Source organism: Meriones unguiculatus, chromosome 6, assembly GCF_030254825.1.
Source record: "Meriones unguiculatus strain TT.TT164.6M chromosome 6, Bangor_MerUng_6.1, whole genome shotgun sequence".
In the NCBI taxonomy this organism is placed as follows: Eukaryota; Metazoa; Chordata; class Mammalia; order Rodentia; family Muridae; genus Meriones; species Meriones unguiculatus.
The window spans coordinates 54,641,162-54,666,521 of record NC_083354.1 but is presented as its reverse complement, the minus strand read 5'-3'; the positions used below and the strand labels follow the sequence as shown (position 1 = coordinate 54,666,521).

General features: G+C 41.9%; 1 protein-coding gene across 5 annotated transcripts in view; it reads right to left on the bottom strand.

The window, feature by feature from the left end:
* Pls1 (plastin 1) overlaps positions 1–25,360 on the bottom strand; it is an 86,307-nt gene that overhangs the window by 37,404 nt on the left and 23,543 nt on the right. For 4 of the 5 annotated variants that reach the window (XM_060385506.1, XM_021653084.2, XM_060385504.1 and 1 more), the window contains 2 exons: positions 8,234–8,338; positions 972–1,135 (listed from right to left, as the gene is read on the bottom strand). In XM_060385506.1, coding sequence (XP_060241489.1) covers positions 972–1,135; positions 8,234–8,303 — 234 coding nt within the window. In that variant the 5' untranslated portion in view covers positions 8,304–8,338. Of the gene's footprint in view, positions 1–971; positions 1,136–8,233; positions 8,339–24,627; positions 24,777–25,360 lie in introns of those variants that run through there. The other variant, XM_021653085.2, reaches the window with a different exon arrangement.

Here is a 25,360-nt window from a genome sequence, read left to right as displayed (position 1 = left end):
AAACCACACGTTCAAGTAAGTGAGTCAGCTTTTGTAGGAGCATCTAGAGGATTAACAAAAATCCCTCTCATTCTCTGGGTTCTACAGAGACCAGCAAGGCTGAAGGAAATCATTTCTCCATGCAATAGCTGTGATGATTTTTTTTTAATGCAGATCTAATCAGATCACTTCATTCTCCCACTTCAGTGGCTTCCTGGTGGTTAGGATAAAAACAAAAGTCCTGCATGGTCCAAGAGCTGAGTCCTTGCTTCTCCAGCTACATCTCTCACCTTCCCCAGTTCTCGCCATCCTCCTCCTCTTTCGGCTGCTTGAAAGATCCAGCACCTCCAGTTCCACAGGGTCTCGGGACACACTGTCACCTCTAACTGCTTCCCACATTACTCGTCCTCCCGTCCCTCTTCCTATTTAATTCTTTCTTCAGAGGTCTGCACTCCACATCTTCACAGATGAAGGATTCTTCCCTGAAAGCTCAGCTCCACCCATCTTAACTGCTCACGGGCCCGTGCTGTTCTACCATAGCAGTAACCATAGCTGGCATTTCTAGCCACTGGTGTGATTCCGCCTTTCCGACCATATCCACATACCACAAAAGCAAGCACCATGTCTTTTTCTGCTCATCACATTATTCACAATGCCTAGAGCTCAAATGTGTACTTAATAGATAAAGAGTACAAAACTAGAAAATTTACATTCTACAAAGGCTTATGCTAACGGCCAATAATACTCACCTTAAGTATAGTTAATTTAGGGCATGAATGACTATTATCTGAACTGTCTTCTATTCGATATTCTCCTTTGTTCTATGATTTGTTCTATAATTTGTCCACAATAATATTTGTTATTAGTATCATCACTATCATTTTGAAAGCAGTATTCTGTCTGCCCTCTGCAGACAAAAACTAACAAAGGCATTATTGAAGGTCTACTTGAAACAAAATGATCAGTAACTAGAAAAGAATTGGATTACTTACTGACACAAACTCTTCAAAACTGATTTTGCCATCTTTGTTGTTGTCAGCAACTACTAAAATTTTCTCCACAATCTCGCGCACCTTGTACCCAGGAAGAGGAAGACTTGCCTCCTTAAATAGGTCCTGAAGTTCATAGTCACTAACATACCCACTGTTGTCAATATCTGTAAAGACACGTGGTACACTGTCAAGTACAGGAAAGGCGGATCTCTAAACGTTTGTTTCATAAGCGGTAGGAGCCTTAATTCTGGCCGTTCTCAACCTGTGGGTAGCAATCCCTTTGGGGGTCCAATGAGCCTTTCATAGGGGTCACCTAAAATCATCAAAAAATATAGACGTTTACATTTTCATACAGTATTCATAACAGAAGCAAAATTATAGATATGAAGTAGAAACAAAAATAAGTTTGTGGTTGGAGTCACCATACATGAGGCACTGTATTAAAGGGGCACAGCACTGGGAAGGCTGAGGACCACTGCTTTATTCCTATACCTGAACACTACAGACAGAGAGAGAGAGAGAGTGTGTGTGTGTGTGTTAGTTACTTCTCTGTTGCTATGATAAACACCATGACTAAGACAACTTACAGGAGAAGGAGTTTATTTGTACTTAGAGTTCCACAAGGTTAAGAGTCTCCAGTAGCAAGAAGCAAGAAGCCGAGGGCTCACATGCTGAACCAGAAGCATGAAGCAGAGAGAGTGAACTACTAACCTCTCAAAGCCCACCCCTAGCAACACATGTTGTCTAGCAAGCTCACACCTCCTAAACCTTCCCAGACAGTGCTATCAACTGGGTACCAAGTACTCAGATGCCCAAAATGGTGGGGAACAGCTTATTCAAGCCATCACACAGTACACTACACTGAAGCAAAACACTCATGTTTAAACAGAGCTCATCTGATAGAGTTCCATGCATGTATTTTAAATATACAGTTTTGACAAATGACTAAGTTTCCAAGAAAGAAGCCTGGGAAAACCAAGATAGATAAAGGCAAAATAGCAGCAAAGGTCAAGATGAAATAAGCACCTAGGCTTCATGTTGATAAAATTAAAAATGAATCTGCTGGACCCCCATTCCTTATAAAATACCTATCTGCAGCATATAAAACATATGTAGTAATTTTTCTTTATATTTCATCTGGTGACAGTTTACTTGTTGATAATTTACTGCTATGTACTTAATCATACTATTACATATGTTTAGCCATGTTTAATGGCATTTTGGAATCAGGTGTTCAAGAAATTTCACGCCTATGTTTTGACTTTTGGAAATAAACTTCTAAATAAACTTTTGGAAATAAAGTTATCACTAAGATGGCCTTGGGCAGGTGGCAGGGAGACTAGAAGCACTTCTGGACTCAGAATAAAGACAGCATAAGACGATGCTGTTTTGTTAGCAACACATCGAGTTGCCAACTTGATCATTCTGGCTTTGGTACGGCGTTGCCTCAATCAGAATCTTGTAATGGCTAATTTTCAGAGACCAGACTGCCAACTTCTACATAAGAGAACCACAGATGTGAGGCCTCATCTTCATGTCCACTCAACTAGATGTAGAATTGGGACACACCTTTGGGCGTGCCGGGGAGGCCGTTTCCTCAGAGGTTTCAGTGAAAAGGGAAGAGCTGTGGCCAGCGCTGTCCCAGAAGCTGAGGTCTCAGCTGACCGAAAGGAGGTTATGGGCCAAAGCAGCACACCTGCAGTTTATTTTATTTTTGCCTCATGCACTTTCTTCTTCCCCTTTATAACACTCTCTTCTGTCTTCAGTCTTGTTTTGTCTGTTCTGTTTTCCCCTTTTCCAGTCCCCTTCCCCCTTATCACATTAATTTACCGTTTCCATATTTAAATGGTTCACTAATGTCATCCAGCACGGCACATTGGTTTTGGTAGTGTCCGTGTTGCTTCTTGGTGACACACTGCTGAGCTTTAACTATATCTCTTTATCGTCTACTGCTTGGTATAGTTTATGTTGTTTTCTCTGCTGACACTGGAGGGTAAGCCTTCAGGGGAATGATGCTCAGTATAAAATAAAAAAGAGAACAAGATATTCAAACCAACAGATGTGTCATGGCAATAAAGATACATCCACACACAATCAACACAACATGGCATCTCCAAAAGACTGTAACTCCCCAAGTCCTGAATTCAAAGGTACTGAAGTGGAGATAATTAATACTGAATGACCATCTCCTAAGTTTACTAGTAAAAATGGTCAATAATGTCAAATAGGATTACAAACAAGCAGGTGAAGGAAGAAAATCAATCCAGAACATAGAGAAGAAAACCAGCAACACTGAGGACCAAGTCAGTAAACTATGAATAAATCAACAATATGCATAAAAAAGGGAACAAGGAAAAGAAACTCAGCAAAAAGGGTTGGGGTGCGCTAAATGAACAGAATTTCTGGAAATTAAAAACTTTAAGAATCAAATAAAAATACAGTGGAAGCCAGGCGTGGTGGCACATGCCTGTAATCCCAGCACTCAGGAGACAGAGGAAGGCTGATCTTTGTAAGTTTGAGGCCAGCCTGGTCTACAAAGTGAGTTTAGGACAGACAAGGCTCTATTACACAGAAGAACCTTGTCTCAGAAAACACACACACACACACACACACACACACACACACACACACAGTGAAAAGCACCCATTGTCAATACATTCAACCACACAGAAGACAGAAAATCAGGGATGGATAACAACGTTGTAATTATAGTCAAACATTAACAAATGGGGGTAGCGCAGAGAGAATGATATGACCAAAAGATTAAGCCTAATAATATACAGAATAGAAGATGTCAGATAAAAGTTAAAAATAGTGAATCAATTCAACAAATTATAACAAGCAATTCCTCAAGTCTACAGAAAGTCATCCAAACACAAGAGACACTAAGAACCCCCCAAAAAGCATGATGATAGAAGAATATCTCCTTAATATATTTTCATCAAGATGTCAAAAATAAAATACTGAAAGCTGTAGTGAAAAAATGCCAACTCATCTAAAAAGAAAACACATCAGAAAAACATGAGATCTCTTACTGGTACCCCTAAAAGACAGAAAGCATAAAATGTGACATTTCAAGCCCTTAAAAAGCAAGTAACTGCCAACCAAGGATGCAACCCAGCACAGCTACCATTTAAAACTGATGCAGAAACAAGGACCTTTCAAGACAAGAACAAACTAAGAGTTCGCTGACCATCAAGCCAGCAGTGCAAAAAAATGCTTAAAGGAACAGTGTGTAAAGAGAGGAGAGAGGAGCCTGGGGGTGGTGGCACAGGCAAGCCTTTAATCCCAGCACTCAGGAAGCAGAGGCAGAGGCAGGCAGATCTCTAGGTTCAAGGCCAACCTGGTCTATAGAGTGAGTTCTAGGACAGCCAATGCTACACAGAGAAACCCTGTCTTGAAAAACAAAAATAAAAACAAAGAAAGAAAAGAGAGAGAACAGAAAGAGTAACTTAATGAGAAAGATGGATGAATAAGGAGAACTAGGAAGGACTCTGTCTCCAGCATAGTAAGCCAGGAAATCCCTAACAACAGTAGTAAGGAGACAGAGAAAGATGGGGTGTGGGGGGGGAACAAGAATCCAGTTAACCTGAGAAACAACTGGCAAACTCATGAGAATTATCAAACATCTTTAGATAATAGCCTTAATGGAAATGGTTCTAAATCCCCCCCAAAAAAAAAATAATACAGTCTAGCTGACCAGGTTCTTTTAAAAAAAATCCAATTATTTTCTATTTCCAAAAATCATAGCTCACTGGCCAAAAAAAAAAAAAAAAAGGAAACATGTATCATCAGACAAAAGATGGATGGCAACCTATCAAACACATAAGAAACCAAATACAAGCTGGCATCGATACTTCAATATCTGATAAAGTGGATTTCAACCAAATTAGTCAGAACAGAGAAAGACCATGCCTACAAATTAATAAAGGGAACTGTTCACCAATATGTCAATAATTATATACAGAACATGATAGAGACAGAGAGACAGAGACTGAAGGCTGGGGTGTCCAGTCTTATAACCACAGATATAACTAACAGCGGAAAAAGTCAATTATGTCCTGATACAACAACAGTAGGAGACGTCAACACCCCCACTCGTCTTTAGGTACATCATCCAAACTAAGTCAACAAAGAAATAACAGAGTGTTTTGAAACTACACGTAGTTCAAATGGGCTTATCGATTATCTCATAACAGCTTAAAAAAAAAAAAAACCTTAGGAATAAACCTAACCAAGGAGACAAAAGACTTCTATGCAGAAAACTTCAAAACAATGAAGAACGAGTCTGAAGACACTGGATGGTGGAAAGACCTCTCATGCTTATGCGTGGCAGAATTAATACTATAAACATGGCTAAACCTCCAAAAACAATCTACATAAAAAAAAAAAATGCAACCTCTACCAAAATTCCAATGACATTCTTCACAGAAGCAGAAAAGAACTATCTTTGAATTCATATGGAAACACAAAAGACTCTTAATGTCCAAATCAAACCTAAACCGAAGGACAACACTGGCAGCCTTACAGCATCTCAGCCCAAACTATCCTACAGAGCCATAGCAACCAAAACAGCATGGCACTGCACAAAGACAGACCAACAGACCAATGAAAGAAAATACAAGTCCCAGAAATAAACTCATACGTCTATAGCCGCCCAATGGTGACAAAAACAAAACGTTGGTGTTAAGACGCTGCCGGGAAAACAACATCACCATGTCAAAAAGAAAGAAAAGCATCAGATTCATTATCACTCACCCTGCACAAAAGTCAATTCAAAATGGATCACAGACTTAACGTAAGACCCCAGACTGAAATCGTCGGAGGGAAACACAGGCAAAAACACCTGGAGATAGGTGAGGGACTTGAATATACATGTCTCTCGGGAAAGCAGACAAGTTGCCATAAGAAATTTGTGTTTGGGAAGTACAAAACTACAAGATACTACCTGTAACCTGTCACAAAACTAAAGAACAGCAACAGAACAAGTGCCGGTGAGATTGAAAACAAGTGTGCCATGTTGGTGGGGATGACAATAGCACATCCACAGTGAAAAATATTGGGTTGAACCCCAGAAAATTAAATGTGGGGCTGCAATAGGACCCTGTAAGCCCACCAATGGGCATACGCCCAGAACTGACGGCGGGACCTGAATAGGCATTGTGCACCTGTGTTCACAACAGCATGGTTCAAAGTACCCAGAAACCCAGGAGGCTATTGATGAGAGCACGGGCAAGCAAGATGCTGTTGTTTATACGCACAATAGAATTTTATCCAGGCCTAAAAGGAAGGCAGTTGTGACACATCCTACATCCTAGAGGCATTGTTTGATGCCAAGTGACAAAGCAGTCCCCAAACCACAGATACTGTGATTCTCTTTTATGCAAGGTACCTAGAGGAAGAAGAGTCAGGCAGACAGGACAATGGTGGTTTCTAGCGACTGGAGGAGAGGGAGCTGGGAGCTGCTGTGTAACAGATGTGGGGTTTTAGAATGGCAAGATGAACACTCTGGTGCTGAATAAAGTGAATGGACACTAGTCCTACTTAACTGTACACTCGAGGTGGTCAAGATGGCCTGCTGGATTTTAACCCGGTTTTAAAAAGAAAACAGGACAGACATTTTAACTGCCCTCTTTCCCCAGTGCCCTCAAGATACCCCCTCCAGTAAGGCTGTGCGGGTCTGTTCTTGGTCTCTGAAAGAGTTGTTTTTGCTTACTGAGCCCATGAATCACAGTTTGTCTTGTAAAGAGCCAGCGAGTACATATTCTGCTGGTGTTAGCGGTTCTCTCCCAGAGCAAACTATCTTGCTGTCAAATTATTCCATCAGTGCACTGTCTATTCAGAATACCATTAATTAAGTAATGCAAAAATGGTGTTTCCATGAGTCAGAAAGATCAAAGTTGGCACGCTCGACAAAGAAAATAGATTACTAACTAATTTTACTGAGACCCAGGACGGGTCTCTTTCGTTAAAGGGCCCTTGTGACATGACTGCAGTGCCAAACAGGCAGACCCATTTTTATTACCTGGTTTTCGATGCCTAAAATAAGAGAGAACATTTCAAGAACTGCCCGATTCTTGGCTTGAAAAAAAGAAACATGCCGAGCACTGCATACAATATTTTAGAACATTACCCACTAACAGCTTTCTGCAAATCATGCCCTGCTCACACAGTGTTACTGAGACAAATGGGAGCGCTTTCACTTTCATCTCCACACAGAGGAGAAAGGCCCAGAGGGTTTTTAGAAGTGCTTATTTACAAACTGATGATTTAAAAAGACAAGACAGCCGTATTTTTTTAAATTATTATTATTATTATTATTATTATTATTATTATTACTCTCTAAGGGTTGCCCTACAGTGGGTTTTAGTCATTGTTCAGAAGGCTGGTGAGATACCCGAGTGAGACCACTGTGATCAGATTGTCCTTTCTCCTCCATCCGATCTGTTTTCCTTCAGTGCCTCACAAGAGACCTAGGAACTGCTCTGAGGGAAGGGGCCAGATGCGGAGCTCGCCCCTGCCTCAGTGTCTGTTCACTGAGCTCAGCTTTCACAGGGCTCACTTTCTACACACATACACATACAAAATAAAGAAGAAAAAAAAAGCAAGGGAGGAAAGGGGTGTTTCTATTCTCCTTCTTTACCGGGTTTTTGGAGAGGAAAGTATGAAACAGAGAAACAGGGAGGAAAGTGTTTTTAGAACACTACAAAGCAGCTAAGCTGATAATGTCAAAGACAAAACATGGAACGATTTCAGAGAGCGAGAGACGAAAAGGGAGACCTGTGTGGACTTTGAAAACAACACTAAGACTTTTAAAAAATCGTGTATAGGAGGGAAAATGACACACGCAGCCTGTGAAACAAGACTGTATTTTTGAAATGTCCTGCCTTGAGTCAGAAAGTCCTGTTGTTAGTTACAAAGACAGGAAGGCAGAGGGTCAGATCCTACACAAGGAAGCACGTCTCTATTTTCTTTTCTGTGATGAGGATGCCACGGAAAGCGTATTCAGTTACACTGTCACTCATTAACCCGGATTATCCTCTGTGCAGTAATGATCAAGAACTAAAGTCCAGTTCACCTAGCAATGCAGGCTGTCTTCAGCTTACCTTTCAGAAAGAACACAGTGAAAATGGGTAGAAAAGGGGAAGGAATGCCCTTGAGGAGAGCCGAATGGCAGCAGAAGGCAAAGGGGCCGCTGCCCCGTCCCTGAGGTCTGGCAGCAAGCAGAAGCAGGCACCACAGTTAGGCCTCCTCGACCTTACCTATTTTATTAAACGCTTCCTGCAGCTCCTCAAGCTCCTCCCGAGAAATGGTCGTGGTGCTGTTTTCCATCTTTAGCCAGGAAAGGTTACTTCAGTTCTTTATATCTAGAAAGAACATATTACAAAAAGAATATTAGTTCTCGGGAAACACTCAGCACAGAGATAGCATGGTCTCTGCAAGATGTCACCTATAAGGTCTGGCTGACAAAGAACAAACAGTGGGGTCACCTGGTGATACTTCTAGATCAGGAAACAATAACAGACTCAGTGTGTGTGTGTGTGTGTGTGTGTGTGTGTGTGTGTGTGTGTGTGTCTGTGTGTGTGTGTGTGTTGGGGGGGCTTGCTTTCCACACCCTGTGCTTCTACAAGACACAAACCTTCTCAACCGTCTGTATGATTTTCACTTATATTCTTACTGACTAAATTTCAATTTCAGGGAAGCACAGCATTTGCAAGTGTAAAGGACAAAGAAAATAAAACTTAATGACACGCATAACGGCCACAAAACGGGTCAGTGTCTGCTCATGCAGAGATGAATTTATGGTTGAAATGTTCACCTTCAAAATAATCCAACCATAGCCAGATTCTTCCCCCTTCCCTGTGAGAGGGCAATTCCAGGTGGGTGGAGTTCTTCTCAGAACAGGGAAGAGAAACTAAAAAGGGGGGAAATGTGTAAAATTAAGCCATAAGAAGTGGGCTCGGTGGTTAGGAGCGTTTGCTGTTCTCATAGAGGCCCTAATTTCAATTCTCAGTACCCACACCAAGTGGCTGACACCAGCCTGTAACTGCAGTGCCAAGGGATCGAACACCCTCTTCTGGCCTCTGCAAGTACTGCACACGTATGGCTGACATACAAACAAGTGGAGCACACGTATAAAGAAATCAAAATACAAGGGAAAGATGGTGTTGATTGTATAGAGTACACACAGCTATTTCAGATACCAAAAATACCACCTACTATCTTCTTTATCTTTTCTCAGATCCTCTTTCTAAACATAGGTGCCCCTGTGGGGGGGAGTGGTAAAATGTGCTCATACTATGATATTATTATTATTATTATTATTATTATTATGCTTTCATGGTGTTTATCAATAAAACACATTTAATGACCACATGGTACTAGCTCATAATTTATCCTGTAAACCCCTCAATGTGGGGTATTTATATGGTTTCCAATCCTTACACACAGTGTCACAAAGAACATTCTTGTTCATATCCATGTGTGTTTCCATATGATAAAAAGATAAGCATGTAAGTTACTCACTTGCTTAGGACTTCTGACATGTAACAGATCAACACTGTTGCTTTGGATGTTTTTGAGACAAGGTCTTACTGTGTAGCCCAGGCTAGCCTGAAAGTCAAGATGATCGTGCCCTGTCCTCCTAACTGTTGAGATTATGGGCATATACCAGCACAACCACTATTCTTAGATGACTTAGTGACTTTATATTCAGCATAGAAGATGAATTATTCTATGTTACAAATTATTCTACGTTCCTCTCATGCATACGTACTTCTAAGAGGCAGTTAATATGTACCACAGAAAATAAGCAAATGCTTGTTTCTTACAGGGCAATTCAAACTAAAGTTAAGTAGAAAACCCATTTTCAAATGCTTTTATACTTTTATACATATACTTCATTCATATGAGCTTCAACCCCTCCAAATTTTCATAAAATCATACCAATTATCAAAATAATTTATTCACTGAAATTTATCACTGGCAATTTAATATATCAAATGTATGGAACACTCAAATATTGTTATGATATGAACACAGAGCCTGCTTCAGCAGCACACATATTAAAACTGCAGTGATGTAATGTTTGATGTTCTCTCAAAAGGACAGATTTCTGTGCTTCACATTTTTTTTTCTAGATTAGTCCCAATTTAGAGTATTTAAATATGTTTCTAAATATTATATTTCCCACTATTTACCCTCACACTGTTGTTGTTTTTTTAATCAGAAGCGCTCAGCTCAGCGGAGAAGAGTACAACTGAGTCATCCTATTCTCTCAAAAGAGTTCCTTACACCTGACCATTAAGCTTTCACTTTACTAAATTCCCTTGACCACACGGTTACTCGGACTCACTCTGCAGCTTTACAAATGAGAGACTCGTCACGGGTTCAAAGCCCAGCGCTGAAGCACACACGCATGACTGCCTGAGAGCGACTCAGAGGAGGCACCAGGCCCCCCTGAGGCCTGTGAACCAGCAGGCTGTGCTGCACTCTGTGTTCAGTCCCATGGGCTTCGGCCTGCCCCCTGGAATGTCTTCAATAATTCCAACACTCCATTTCTCTCACACTTTTTTAGCCCCCATGATTTAAGCTGAACATTATTTTACCAGTTAAAGCCACCACCCACCTCTAGTCCTCAAGTGCTTCCTGGCCCAAACAAATATATATTTGAAAGCTAAAGGAAACACATTGCGTTGAAACGTAATCTAATCTTTATACTCCCTCAAATATTCGACTTCCTTGAGTCTCTTAAGGCTTTGCCAAAGCGCCTGATATGATCGGCAGGATCTAATGGGCGTCACTGACCAGTCTGAGGGGAAAGGGCATTAGAAATAGCCCCAAAATGCCAGGTGCCTGACACCAAGAAAAACTGTATGCCTTTTACCAAGCTTAAGGCTCCAGCCGTCACAGACCACCACTGTTTCCTTGGATGCAGTCACTTCCTGGGCTCCCAGGTGCTTTATTTCCCCTCCCTCCATCTCTTCAGACTCAGAGTCCTCAAACTCCCCCCTGACTTGGCTTGGCCAGCTTTTCCCTCACCCACCCTCCAAACCCTCCTTTCCCTGGTCCACCTTCCACCCACGGTAACCTACAGCATAATGGCAAATGTTTACAAAGAGCTTTCAACAGGCCTGGAATTATCCAGCGCTCCTCAGGCACATGTATTAACCTGTTCTTCTACGGGCAGCACTGCTGTTCCATGCAGACTCCCTGCAGGTGTGAGTGTGGGGCCCACAGAGGTTAAGCAAGCAGCCTGTCTTGAGACTGTAAAGCCCAGGCCCACTTCCTGTCCGCCCTCTCCTCCCTGACTGTGGATGCCCAGTGACCGGCCACTTCCTGCCCTGCCACCATGGCTCCCCTGGTAGGCAGAACTTATCTTCCTGCACTGTCACCCAGAACACACCCTTCCCTCCTTATGTTGCTCTGTCAGCTATTTTGTTACAGCACCAGAGAAGTGACTAATGCAGTTATATTAGTGCTCCGTCTGTAAATATTTAGACACCACTAGAGGAATCCTGTCTGTTTCTCAAAGAATCTAAGTGGGGAAAAGTAAATTGCTAAAGGATGCACGTAGCATGCAACTTATTATAAATCATAAAAATGAGATACTGTAAATGTTGCTTACGATCCTAAATGCATACAGTGGAGCCTAACACATGAGAACTATGAACAAGTCCAGGCTATCATGGCAAGGAAGGCAGGGGTCAGAGCGTAGGGTAAGACTGGCTGGGTATAAGTACACTTATTAAAAAGATATGTTTTCAGGGATTGTGGCAAGAAGTTTAATGTGGGTTCAATGTGGAAAGTTAGGAGGTAGTACAAAGACATAGTTACACTGTGTCTACGTATTTCCAGGTTTTTTAAAAAAATAATTCATAATGTTAAAAAAGTCTAATACAGAAAAAGATATTTCCTAAACCAAAGTAACAAACTACTAATTAAAGAAATGGGGCTGGTGCAGGTGTGGCGGCTCACACCTGTAATCCCAGCACTCCAGGAGACAGAGGCAGGAGGATCTCTGTGAGTTTGAGGGCAGCCTGGTCTACAAAGTGAGTTCAGGACAGCCGAGGCTACATAGAGAATCCCTGTCTCGAAAAACCAAAATAATACATACATAGGAAGGAAGGAAGGAAGGAAGGAAGGAAGGAAGGAAGGAAGGAAGGAAGGAAGGGAGAAAGAGAAAGAAAGAAAGAAAGAAAGAAAGAAAGAAAGAAAGAAAGAAAGAAAGAAAGGAAAGAAAGAAAGAAGAGAAGAGAAGAGAAGAGAAAGAAAAGAAAAGAAAAGAAAAGAAAAGAAAAGAAAAGAAAAAAGAAATTGGGCTGGGCAGATAGCTTGGGCAGTAAAGTGCTTGCCTTGCAAGCTTGAGTATCTGAGTTCAATCTCTAGAACTCAAGAGGAAGGAAAGAACCAACTCTCCTAAGTTGTCCTTTGACCTGACTTCCACATAATGCTCGCATGTACACACACACACACACACACACACATACACGCAGGCGTACATGAGGACAGCCCCTGAGGAGTTTCTCTTGATACTGTCCTCTGTCCTCTGCAAGTACATGCACCCGCGGGCACCTACACATGTACAGATATGAACACACAGAGAGAAAGAAATTGGCCGGAGTACAGCGCAGAGGTATGTGAAGAGTCTTGGTGCTCACGAGGCTCTGGGTTCTATCCCCACAGGGAAAAGAAAGGGGGAGAATGAGAAGGACGGGAAAAGCAGATGGCAAGAGCAAGGGGAAGCAGGCAAAATCTAAAAACAATCAACAACAAATAAAGAAGTGGGGAAATTGCCAAAGCTTTGGAAAACGGCGAGTATTTCACTCTTCAGCAAGTGAACAATTATATTCCACCTAGTCTTCTCCCTCCTCCGTTAAAGCAACAACAATGCCTTCCCTTAGGGGCCTAGTAATGCATAACACATAAGAAATCTGGGGTCTCCTCTGCCTTTTGAAAGAATTCACCTAGCAAGAGGTTGGGCGTTCAGGGTCTGGGTTCGGGTAGGCAGGACAAGGTGGAGAAGTCAGGGCAAGAACGAGATAATGCCTTCAGGGGAAGGAAGGGAATCTAGCAGCAAGGAAGAACGGAGAACCTCTACCAAAAAGAGCTTGTAGACTGCACCAAGACTCCCACAGCGCCGGCACAGCCAGTGCGAGATCCCAAAACAACAGACACCGAAGGCAGACCCCACGTGCCCAGGAAAGGTTCGACAGCAATGGGGAAAGTGTGAGGACAAAGCTGCCCTAAGAACGTGAGGCTCGGTAGTATCTGCCCCTTCCTGGTGTCTATGAGAAAAGTCTAGAATCAGGGTCCAGAGAACGTCAGCACTGGGGACAGGGGCAGTCCTGCCGGTACTGTGTGGCCTCCTCCACCCCCCTCATCGCCCACCACAGCCCTCCCCTTTTCCTGCTATTTCCTCTTTCCAGCGCCCGTTGCAAGCTGAAAGATCTCATTGTCAGGGAATCCACCGCCGTGTGAAAAGAAAACACAAGTCGCTAAGCCATAAAATGCAGCTGAAGGGTTTCCGTTCTAGTTAAGGCAAACCAGGAAAGTACCTGCGCGAGTCTATTGCTTCCCCGCAGTTTCCTTGCTGGACCCCATTTCACAGCAGGTGCCCCATCGTTCATTTTGTAAAAACTCCACAATCATAGCCTCCTTCAACTTGCTATTTTTAATCAGATTTTTCTCTGGTTAATTGGAATGTCTACTAACTCTTGCATCTAAGTAGGAATTGGGGTATTGTTTATTTGGTCAAATTCGAGTTTCCTATGCTACGTACCAGCACAACTGTCCTTTGGACCGAGACAGCAGGTATTTAAAAGGCTCAAAACCTCCCTGAGAGCTCTTCAGCTCTGAGAGAATCAAGGTTGGCCTTTTCTTTTGTTCTATAAGGAGCTGCTATAGAAAATCTCCTTTTAAACGCAATTTTCCTGGATTTGCCAAGTCCCAAACTATTTTTTAAAAAAAGTTTAATTATTTTTAATTATTAAACTTTTTTATTATTTTGCTTGTTTTAGAATTGCCTCCTCACGTGGATAATACTACAGACCTTGAGAACACGCATCTGGCACCATTTTGAAGAGTGAAGCCAGGGTGGCTGACACTCCATTCCACACTGACCCACTGCCATTCACTAAGTGGAGGCCTGACAGATTCCCACAAGGCAAAACAACAACAACAACAAGTCATCATCATCATCACCATCTAGCGTTGGCTTCGTGCGGGGCTTTTCCTCTCCTGTCTCTATCTGCACTGCCACATTAATGCCCTTTCTGCGCCCTCCCGTCTAGCTCCTCCTCACAGGACTCGGTGCCTCTGTGCCTTCCTTTAGCCAGTTGCTCAGCTCTTGTGGATTATTCTGTTCACGTACATTCATTTACTCCTGGTCACACGTTACATGTAACCATCTCACTTTGGTCTTTTATTCTTATCTCACTTTCTTAGCCTCATTGCTTGCTCCTCACAGGTAAAGGGGACAGATCAATCTTTGTCTCTCCAGTAGCCGGATTGGGCTAGACACTGCAGAACCAGTCAGTGAAGTTCAGCAGCAGCCCCTCTCCTGATAGCTGGGGCCTCCTTGTCTGACCAAATAGTTCCCTCTTTTACTTACTTTCTTATCTTTTAATTTTAATCTAGATTTCACAAGAGAGAAATGTTTTTCGTTGTTTTTCTGAGTTTGGCTTATTTTGCTTAGTGGGATAACAATCTGCAGTCCCATATATTTCCCTGCAAATGGTAGAGTTTTCCTCTTCATTTCTGCTAAGAGAAAAAAAAAAAAAAAGGAGGAAGACTTTTCTATGACCTCTAGGACTGCTGGCTTCACCTGTGCCCCTCATCTACTGATGATGAAAACACTTAACCTACTTGTTTATACCAAGTATTCTGATTGTAGATAGAACAACAAGAGAGGGACAGAAAAAGAGCAAAGCTTATTGTGTCAAAAACTAAAATGATTGTACTGCAAAGGTATGGGTGAAGGTGCGTCTCCAGGGAAGGCTGAACAAACAGGATACGGAAAGCAGGTCCCAAGCAGCCCCCAGGAGCTCCGCGGTGGGGCTGTGAAGGTGCTGCTGTGGGGCACTGCTGGGGGACCCCTCAGTGTCTCCATCATCACATGTGGATGACAGTCTGACTCCACGGATGGAGGCCCTTGGCCACAGGCCCCATTCCTGCTGCCAACGGGTAAGAAGGAGATAAGCCCTGAAGTTCCGTGATCTCTGTCCCAGGCTCGTTCATTTTCACACAGTCCTTATGCTCCCAAAGCAAGGGCGTTTTAAATTTGACTCAGGCACATCTAAGCAGGACATTCTAAAAGTGTGCCCATCAGTGCTTGGTACCTAGTCACACACATCTAAAGATTATGGAAATACGGTTCACAAAATCTCCCACAAACTTGCTACCCTAAGCACTAACCACCGCCCTCACAAAGGCGGCAGTCCAAACAAGGCCAAGGAGACCTTTTTCCCCTCTTTTAACAACAAACACTCCTGAGTGTTCGCCACAGACCAAGCCCCCTCCTAGGACTTCACAGATAGTGTGTCTCACAACCTATAAAACTGATAGCATTCCAACTCCCACTTCACAGCTAAGGCGAGCAGAAAAGCTGGACTCCGGACTCGAGGAGGCTGTCAAGTCTAACCAAACTCAATTACCTACTACCTTCATTTCTTAAAATTTATTTTATTCATAGGTTTTTTTTTTTTCCAATGTATGAGTGCTCTGTCTACACGTGCACCTACATGCCAGAAGAGAGCATCAGATCCCTTTATAGATGATTGTGAGCTGCCATGGGGATGCTGGGAATTGAACTCAGGGCCTCTGAAAGAGCAAGAAGCCAGCATTCTTAACCGCTGAGCCACCTCACCAGCGCCCACATGTTAACAGAGGTCACTATATGTCTCCTTTCCTGCCTACACCTCAAGACAAGCTCCCCGTGATCTTTCCTGCTCAAAGATGGCCTAGAACCTAACTACCGTGCAGAATGATTCTACTAAAGTGTGCTCCCTGTGTGCTCTTTCTAGAAACTGATTAATTTGATGGAAAGATTTAACTCGGCTTTGGGGAAATTATGTGACTTATTTTATAACACTTTTTTTTTTTTTTTTTTTTTTTTGGTCTCCGAAAAGTACTTTGCTCCTGTTTTATGTATTGTGTAGTCACAGGAAATTATACACTGGGGAGGTGATCGCCCAGATTGTAATTGCCTATAAATGTTAAATGCCTCAGAATGAATGCTTCAATACCACACCAAATAGCTGTCAGAGAACAGGAAACGGTGACTGGTGACTCACCATTCCCATACGAACACTCTGAAATAACCTGGGTATTACCTCCTGACTTAGAATCCTTCCCCAGTTCTAGCCCAGAATTTACAGGACTCAAAAAGGAATGCAAATGAGCCTTAGTCTACCTGGTACCCATGTGAGCAGACAGTCCTGCCCAGGGCTGCCATGTTAGGGCATGAACTCTAACCTTCAAAATACACATTGGCTCCAAAGTGAAGCTTTTCATTTTTTATGCTTAAAAAAATGTTTTCAGGAGATGAATTCCTGAGATGATATATTTGCAGCCATAGGATTCAGCTCTAATTGTCCCTGTTGATATTTTTGCAAGCACGGAATCCAACTCTAATTATCCTTATTAAAAATGAAAGGGAGAATTTTTCATGGGGCATTTGTATTGTTTTTTTTTCAAGAATTCATAAAAAACCCACATAAAATCCTAAGATTCTAAAGGTTATGGATAAGAAAATAAGAATTTAATATATATTAATATATAATTAATGTATAGTGCATAATTGATATAAAACATGAATACCATATTTTTATATATACTAATGATAGTTATGATATAATATATCCTTATTTTATATATATTATCAACTACCTAATACATTCTTATATATTATCAATTATAAAGGGATGTCATAAGAACAATTAACAACTCTCAAACCACTATCACTTTTCCTAAAATGCACAATAAATTAACATATTTTTGACACTATTCTTTTAGCAACCAACATACCTCCACTGAAGGATTTTACCAAACAGCAGATTAGAGTTTCCTTATGGGACCTGCCCACAAACTATGAGGCATTCATCTTGTTTGCTACTGCAGAACTAAAGAAAGCAGCCCTCACTATGAACTCTAAAGCTTCTCTTCTCTAGAAGCTCAACAATAGAAGAATTAATGACTGCACTTTACATTTAACAAGTATTCTATATCTTCCAAAGTCATTCCTACCCATTATCCAACAGAGAAATCAAGACATAATGGATCATTTCATTTACTCAGGTGAATCTGAGGACTTCCCCTATCAGCATCTTGATTGGGTTGGCGGTCCTGGGTACTATACCAAAGCAGGTTGAGCAAGCTACAAGGAGGAAGCCAGTAAGCAGTGTTCTTACATGGCTTCTCCTCCCTGCCCCTCTCTAAGTCCACGATGGAGTCCTCCCCTTCCATCTGACCCTAGCTCATCAGATCTCTTCAGGGCTGGCTACAATGTCCTCTCCTGTGACCTAGCAAGGCTGGTCCTCCCTCGGGGGGGGGGGGGGGAGAGTCAAAGAGCCAGCCATTGAGTTCATGTCTGAGACAGTCCCTGTTCCCCTAACTAGGGAACCCACTTGGATACTGAGCTGCGGTAGGCTATATCTGGGCAGAGGTTCTAGGTTATCTCCATTCATGGTCCTTGGTTGGAGAAACAGTCTCAGAAAGACCCCTGGGCCCAAATTTTAAAGTGTCTTATAATTATTTTCTGTTTCGACGTGGATAATTTCTTTTGCTTAAGCTTCCCTTCTATAATGGCCAATTTGTCCCTCATCACTATAGTTCTTGACCTGAGATGCAGTAACTTCTAGCTCTAAAAATTTCTTTTTGAGTCTTCAGAGATATTTGCTATGTCTCTAATTTTTTCAAGTAACAATCATTAATTAAATACCACTGTCTGACAATCTTAGTATTTTTGTCACTTCTGAATCCATTTTGATTACTAACTTCTTTGCCCTTTCACCATGGGTTACATTTGCCTGTTTCTTTGCATGTTTCTAAGCTAAGAATGATACCAAAGTTTATTAAAAAAAAAAAAAAAAAAAAGCGTAAGTTTCAATAGATGTGGTGTCACACACATTCTGAAAACGGGATCAGGAGTTCAAAGCCATCTTCAACTCTACAGTGAGTTCAAGGATAGACAAGACTTAAGATACCATCTCAGAAAAAAAAAAAAGCTTATCAGCGAGGAAATTTAAGTCTCATGCTTAAGTGTTTACTAATCTATAAGTTATTTTCACATGTATTATTGCATCTGATTCTCACATACCCCTGTAGGGAGGGCAGAACTAAAAATGAAATTTCATACAATATATAAAAAAATATATATGACAGGAATAAATACCACCACTATTATACTACAGAACCTACTCATGAGCCCTACTCATTCCTGATTTGTACCAGGTCAGGTGCTAGTAAGTGGCAAAGCTAGGACAATTTCCAGTGTGCCTGAGTCTTTGTCCTGTGTTCCTTTCAATAAACCACATGGTCCTCGGGTGGCCAAGAGTGATGAAGTCATGCAGTGGGTTCTCAAGGGAAACAGGGAATCATCTTTCTACATGATATTCAAGAGCGAGATCTGAGCCTCCTTTGTGCAAACGGTGAAATGAGATGACTCCGCACAGAGGTTTACAGAACAATTCTGCACACGATTCTTTTTTACTTTATCAATAACGACTTAAAACTAAATTCTCCCCCTTTTTTTCTAAGAACAACAGAACATTTTTTAATTATATATAACAAGAATTGAGTAATGAACTGAGCAAAGTTATACATCTGTAACCTTCTCAACGCTCCTGAGACAGAGGCAAGAGGATCACAAGCTTCAGAACAGCTTGGACCGTACCGTAAGCTCCAGGACATTATTATCACCAATGATTCAAACGCTGTCACGAGCGCACATAGTGGTGGAATAAAGCGTGGCAGAGCTGGGGTACTGTATGCCGCTAGTACAACTGCTGATTTTCACGGTGGTACAGTCATGAAAACACACAAAGAGCTGAACGCATTTCAGAGTAGCGAAAACTGGGTTGGAAAGGAAAGATAAATTTAGGTGCCTGTATCTCCCCTACACCACTGGTTTGTTGGTTTGTTTGTTTGTTTGTTTGTTTGTTTGTTTGTTTCGGGATAGGATTTCTCTGTGTAGCCCTGGCTATCCTGGAACTCACTCTGTAGACCAGGCTGGCCACAACTCAGATTCACCTGCTCTGCTTCCTAAGTGCTGGGACTGAAGGCATTTACACTTAATTAAATTAAGTAAAATTTAAAGCTACTACCCAGCTAGTTCTTAAAGTCTTCTGACGGTTAGTCTTTTTAGTAAATTACACATAGATTATACAGAATTATCTACTGATCCAATTTTTACACGTAATTTCGGCGAGTTTGTGGTCATACCCCTCACTCACAAGCCTATTCTTAGACTTCGCACAGGTCCATGGGTTCTGAGGTAATAACTCCAACTCCACATATTCACGTGCACACAGTTTGTGTGTGTGTATGTGCGCACATTTGTGTAAGCACGCACATGAAGAGGTCAAAGGGAACACTGTGTGCCTTCCTTGATCGGACTCCACTTTTGGGGGGAGGGGCTGTTTTGATTTGGTTTGGTCTTGATTTTTTGAGACAGGGTCTCTCATGGTACTCTGAGCCAACAAACCCCAGGGATTCTCCTGCCTCTGCCTCCACAGCATGACCAGCCATGCCTGCCTTCTCAATGTATGCTGGTGATCTAATTTCAGGTCCTCGTGCATAGGTAGCAAACACTTTAACCACCTAGTCCTCCCCAGAGCCCTTCTTCAACATTTTAAACGAAAAGGCCAGTCAGCAGGACTTAACAGTGAAACACAGCATCAGTGAGCAGAAACTCTTTGTAAGTACCAGACATGCTCACATGTAATAGCAAGTCTACTGACTAATGTACAAGTAGAATTCCACAGCAACAAAAACAAAGGGACAAATATTTCAAGCATGAGTTCTGACAATGATTTTCATGAGTGGGCAATGTTTAAGCTGAGTGACCATGGAGAGAGGGAAGGTGACTACATTTCTGACTTGGGTGTAACCAACATTTCTAAGGTCTTGACTGGAGAAGCAAACCTCACTGTGCCACTTTATTTCTGAACATACTGTTTTCTTTTAGACTGATACTGCCTATTAACCTACCCTCAGAGCTCTCTGCTTGGAAACGGTTTCTATAAAAAATTAAATAAACAAAGAAGGAGGACCCTGGGTAAGATGTCCAATCCTCATTCAGAAAGGCAAATGGGACAGATATTAGAAGAGGGAGAAAACAGGGAACAGGACAGGAGCCTACCACAGAGGGCCTCTGAAAGACTCTACCCAGCAGGGTATCAAAGCAGATGCTGAGATGTTAGCCAAACTTTGGGCAGAGTGCAGGGAATCTTATGAAAGAAGGGAGAGATAGAAAGACCTGGAGGGGACATGAGCTCCAGAAGGAGAGCAACAGAACCAAAAAATCTGGGCACAGGGGTCTTTTCTGAGACTGATACTCGGAGGATCATTCATGGAGATAACCTAGAACCCCTACACAGATGTAGCCCATGGCAGCTCAGTCTCCAAATGTGTTTCCTAGCAAGGGGAACAGGGAACATGAACTCAGTGGCTGGCTCCTTGATCTCCTCCCCATGGTGAGGGGCAGCCTTACTAGGTCGCAGAGGAAGAATATGCAGATAGTTCTGATGAGACCTGATGGGCTAGGGTCAGATGGAAGGGGAGGAGGACCTCTCCTATCAGTGTACTGGGGGAGGGGCATGGGAGGAGAGGAGGGAGGAAGGGCGGGATTGGGAAGGGAGAAGGGAGGGGGCTACAGCTGAGATACAAAGTAAATAAACTGTAATAAATTTAAAATAAAAATTATTTTTAAAAGTTAGTAAATAAAAAATTAAAGTTTAAAAATTCAAAAAAAATTAAATAAACAGGTTAAACAACCCAACCCTCATTTTCTCTAACAGACAGAACAACGAACACCTTGACACCTTGAAATTCATCTCCTCTGACCGCCTCTTCCCACAGATGAGAGTACTGAGACCACACTCTTTTTTTCCTAAGAACACGACATGGCCACCAAGAATCACGGTCTCTATCAGGGAACAAGAGGTAACTCTTAGAACAGCTTCTGTTTCCTTTTAAAGCTACAGAGAGGGGCACCAGCTTAGCTTCATGAATATTTAACAGGCATATTGTCAACAGCTCAGTACCTTGGTGCTCATGGTACATGAGTCCATGACACAAACAGCTAGAGGGAAGACACAGGAGAGAAGAGGGCATTCCATAAAGAAAAGGCTGCTGCTAGCGCTGAGCCCCTGGGACTCAAGTTCAGTTTCCAAGTACCATGTTGGGCAGCTTAAGACCTCCTGTACCTGGCTACAAAGGATCTGATGCCTCACGCATGCATACGCACGAATACACACACACACACACACACACACACACACACACACGATTTTAAAATTAAAAAAAAAAAAGGAGATTATACAGTGGCTACCTCTCTTTCCTTCCTTTTGTTTGTTCTTTCGTTCTTTCATTTTTAATTTCAGCATTTGCAATATTCTACAGTTTGCATATGCTTGGTTGAATGGATTTAAGAGATGGTCCAATCCAGCTGACACCTTACCTACCTCTACCAAATGAGGAAACAGCTTTCCCTATGCTAGACAATGAGCCAAAAACAAGTATGACTATTGGGCAAAATTTTCAAAATTGTCAAGATCATTCCAAATACTTTAAATTGGCAGCAAACATTACCCTGTGTGTACATATGTGCCATGAAGTGCTTGAATACTATGAATGCTTGAATACCATGAATACTAACTAAAAGGTCTCTTACCGTTAACAATGCATTTTCAAGATCCTCTTTTTATTACATTTTGTTTAGTTATTTTGTGGGTATGCACACACGGCAGGGGCATCCATGGGCCACGTCACTCATGTGGAGGTCAGAGGACAACGTGCAGAAGTCAGCATGTGGATCCTGGGGACTGAACTCTGGATGTCTGGCCTGGTGGCAAGCACTTTACACATGGAACCGTCTCACCAGAACACATTAGCTTGAACATGAACATAGTAAAACATTTAATATATACAGGGTGGACAGTCTAGATCCAGAGTGCTCGCGTGTCTCGGATTCTGGACTGTTTTGGATTTTGGAATGCTTGCCGTTTTTAGTAAAACCTATTTCTTAGAAGTAGCATACCCCAAGTATGCTCTTACTGATGAGGAGGGGTGAGGACTTTAAAGGTCTGGGGTTTTCTAAACTATTTTTGAGAAACTTGTAAACTCCATAGGTTGTATCCCCAGATGGAAGGTAGAGTGAAATAGCTTTTAAGTAAGAATGTTGTGTCCATTTTAATTCTAGTTCTTTCTTTAAAAAAAAAAAAACATTTTTAGATATATTTAATTTTATCTGTGTGACTGTTCTGCCTTCATGCGTGCAGTGCTCACAGAAGTCAGACGAGGGCATCACAGCTCCTGTGAACTGAAGTTATGGATGGTTGTGAACCACCACGTGGGTGCTGGGAATTGAACCTGGGTCCTCTTCAAGAGCAGTGAGTGTGTTTAACCACTGAGCCATCTCTCCGGTTCCTAATTCTCATTCTTAAATGTAAATTCATTTGTGTTGCATATGTGTCTTTTACTCAGAGCATGAGGCCATTTCATAAAACCTATCGCTTAGAAGTAGGATATGCCCACACTGTTACTGTTGAGAAGAAATTTTAAAAGCCTGGGAATCCTTAAGAGGGACTGAAACAACTAAGCCTCCCACTTTGTGAATGAAGTTAAAAAAAAAAAAAAAAAGAATCTTTGCACATTTGCCTCTTGTGGTTTGCTGGTCTCCTCTGCCTCACCAGGGTGAGAACCACATTCAGAACACTTGAAAGGAGAAGAAAGGATAGAAACTTTTTATAAGAACACGATCAGAAACAGCCATTATCTTTTTTTTTTCCATTCTTTGAAGAATTCAGGTCCAGAAACACTAAGTTTGAGATTAAGATCAGCGCTTAAAAGAAAAAACCAGGCCAGTCCTCAGCGGAATACTTGAGAGCTGAAAATGTGTGCGTTTTCAGCACCTATCTGGCCCCATTGCTGCCCTGGTCTCCCAGACTCCTGTTACCAGGATCCCAGCAACAGAACCCTTCCCAGCAGGGGCTGTGCCTCAGTAAGGATGTGGAGTCTTTCAAAAGGCATGATAAGGCTACACCAGGAACAACATTTGTAGCTACGAAAAGAAACCTAATAAGGGTCATCAAATATCATGCTTTGGGTGGTAAGCTGATCTAAACTGAGGATCATAAAGGAGTGTTATCCCCCAGAGCCACAAGAACACAACTGAGCCACTAGCCGGTTCATTATGAGAGGAGCCGCACAAGGACCCAGCCTTTGTTGAAGTCTGGGCATGACACAGGAAAAGCAAACTGGGTTCCAGAGAAAGCCTTGAGGAAGTCTTGGGCTTGGTTTTACTTTGCTTTTTAAACTATGTGACATTTTTGTTTGGTGAATCACTTTGGAAGGTTAGCTTGTCACAATGTGTTTGTTTCCCTAAGAAGAGTCACAGAGTAACTCTACACTGTAATTCACACAGAAATGCTTTAACTGTCTGTCTGCTTCTTCCCACAGCAGAAGTGAGTCCTAACTTTATACCAGGTGTAAGTGTTGTCAAGCACAGAGGAATGTACTTAACTCTGAACGGCTCCTCCGTTTAATTCTTTGGCACCAGGACCTATTCAAATCGCCAGTTGTATCACTTTCCGAGTTTCCTTGACATGCATCATTCAAGACCGTCTCAGCTTTACGTGGGCTGGGAACTGCTCAATTTCTGCTTTAGCAAGAAAATAGCCCAAGGCACAAACCATCTTAAATGACCAGAGTGAAAGGTGACATGTTTACACAGAAACTCTTCAGAAGGAAACTCTTTTCTAAAAAACACAGATGGTTGTCCCCAAATCAATGCCATGCTGAAATGTATCCCTTAAGTCTGGCTCTTCAAGACTTAGAAGAGCAAAAATGAGAAAAAAGAACTTATTGTAATGTAGATACTTTCTTCACTGCCCAGATACAGGAGCTCAACACTACATCACTAGCATTGCCTGGCTCTCAGATTTTTTTTTTTTAATATAACTATAGAATTCTTCAGGAAAAAAAAAAAAAAGGCTGTGCTTTTCCACAACAAAACTATAGACGTATAAGCCATTTCACTGCCCTGTAAGAATCAGGGTTTTCAAAGCAACAGAACTTATACCTTCCAGAAGGCAACACTAAGTGAACATTCCATTACTTCAGCATTTCTCAAATAGTTCATAACCATTCCTGAAAAAAAATCAAAGTCCACCAAAGCATTATGTGTAATTTATCAATCTAACCCTGCAGAAACCAAAGCCCTCCTTCTTATGAACTTGGAAGTCACAATTAAGCATTGTGTGACCATCACACTGAAAATATTATTTGTAGCAATTATGCAGAGCAGCCCCAGAGTGAGGAAGAGTTCACAGAGATTCTGTAAGGCAGTTTAGCTCAGTTTAACAATCTCGTGGAAACACTGCATCGCCATCAGCGATCACTACTCCTGGCAGAAGGGAAGAGCCTGCCTACATACCTGCTTCCTCGGTTCTCAGCACCTGGCAGTCAGGGGTCCAGAGAAATAAACTCAGGAGAAGCAAAACTCGGCCTCTCTGAGCTGTGCCTGTCCCTGGATAGTCATTTGCAATAGTCAGTGTTTGACCAAAGAGCAAGCAAACCACTCTACACTGAAATAAACGTTCTGCCTACTACCACAGATCTTAATCTCAAAAGAATTTGGCCTGGGTAGAAAGGCTAACCTGAACCATGGGTGTGGCTTGAACTATAAAGAAATATATTAAGAGGCAAAGCTGCAGATGTCATTACCACTTTTTAATCTATTATTGCTTAGAGTGATTAAAATACACTAGGAGACATCCCTGTCCCTCAAAGAGTATGTCCACACAGGCTTAGAAACGGGAAACTGCTGTGAACTTCTTCTTTGTTTGTTTGTTTGAGACAGGGTTTCTCTGTGTAGCCTTGGCTGTCCTGGAGCTTGCTCTGTAGACCAGGCTGCCAGGCTTGGCCTCAAACTCTCACAGAGATCCACCTGCCTCTCCCTCCCTTTTATAATTACTCCTTTGTCACTTTCATTGTAAATGCTAGTGTTTTTCAACCATGTGAAAAAATCATTAAGTGATTAGCATTAATTTGTGTTTCCTAGAAAGAATTTTTTAAAATTGTAAGACAAATAAATAAATGAATAAGTAAATAAAGACAAAAATATCCTAACTCCAGAGTCACTGGACTAATTTCAAACAATATAAACA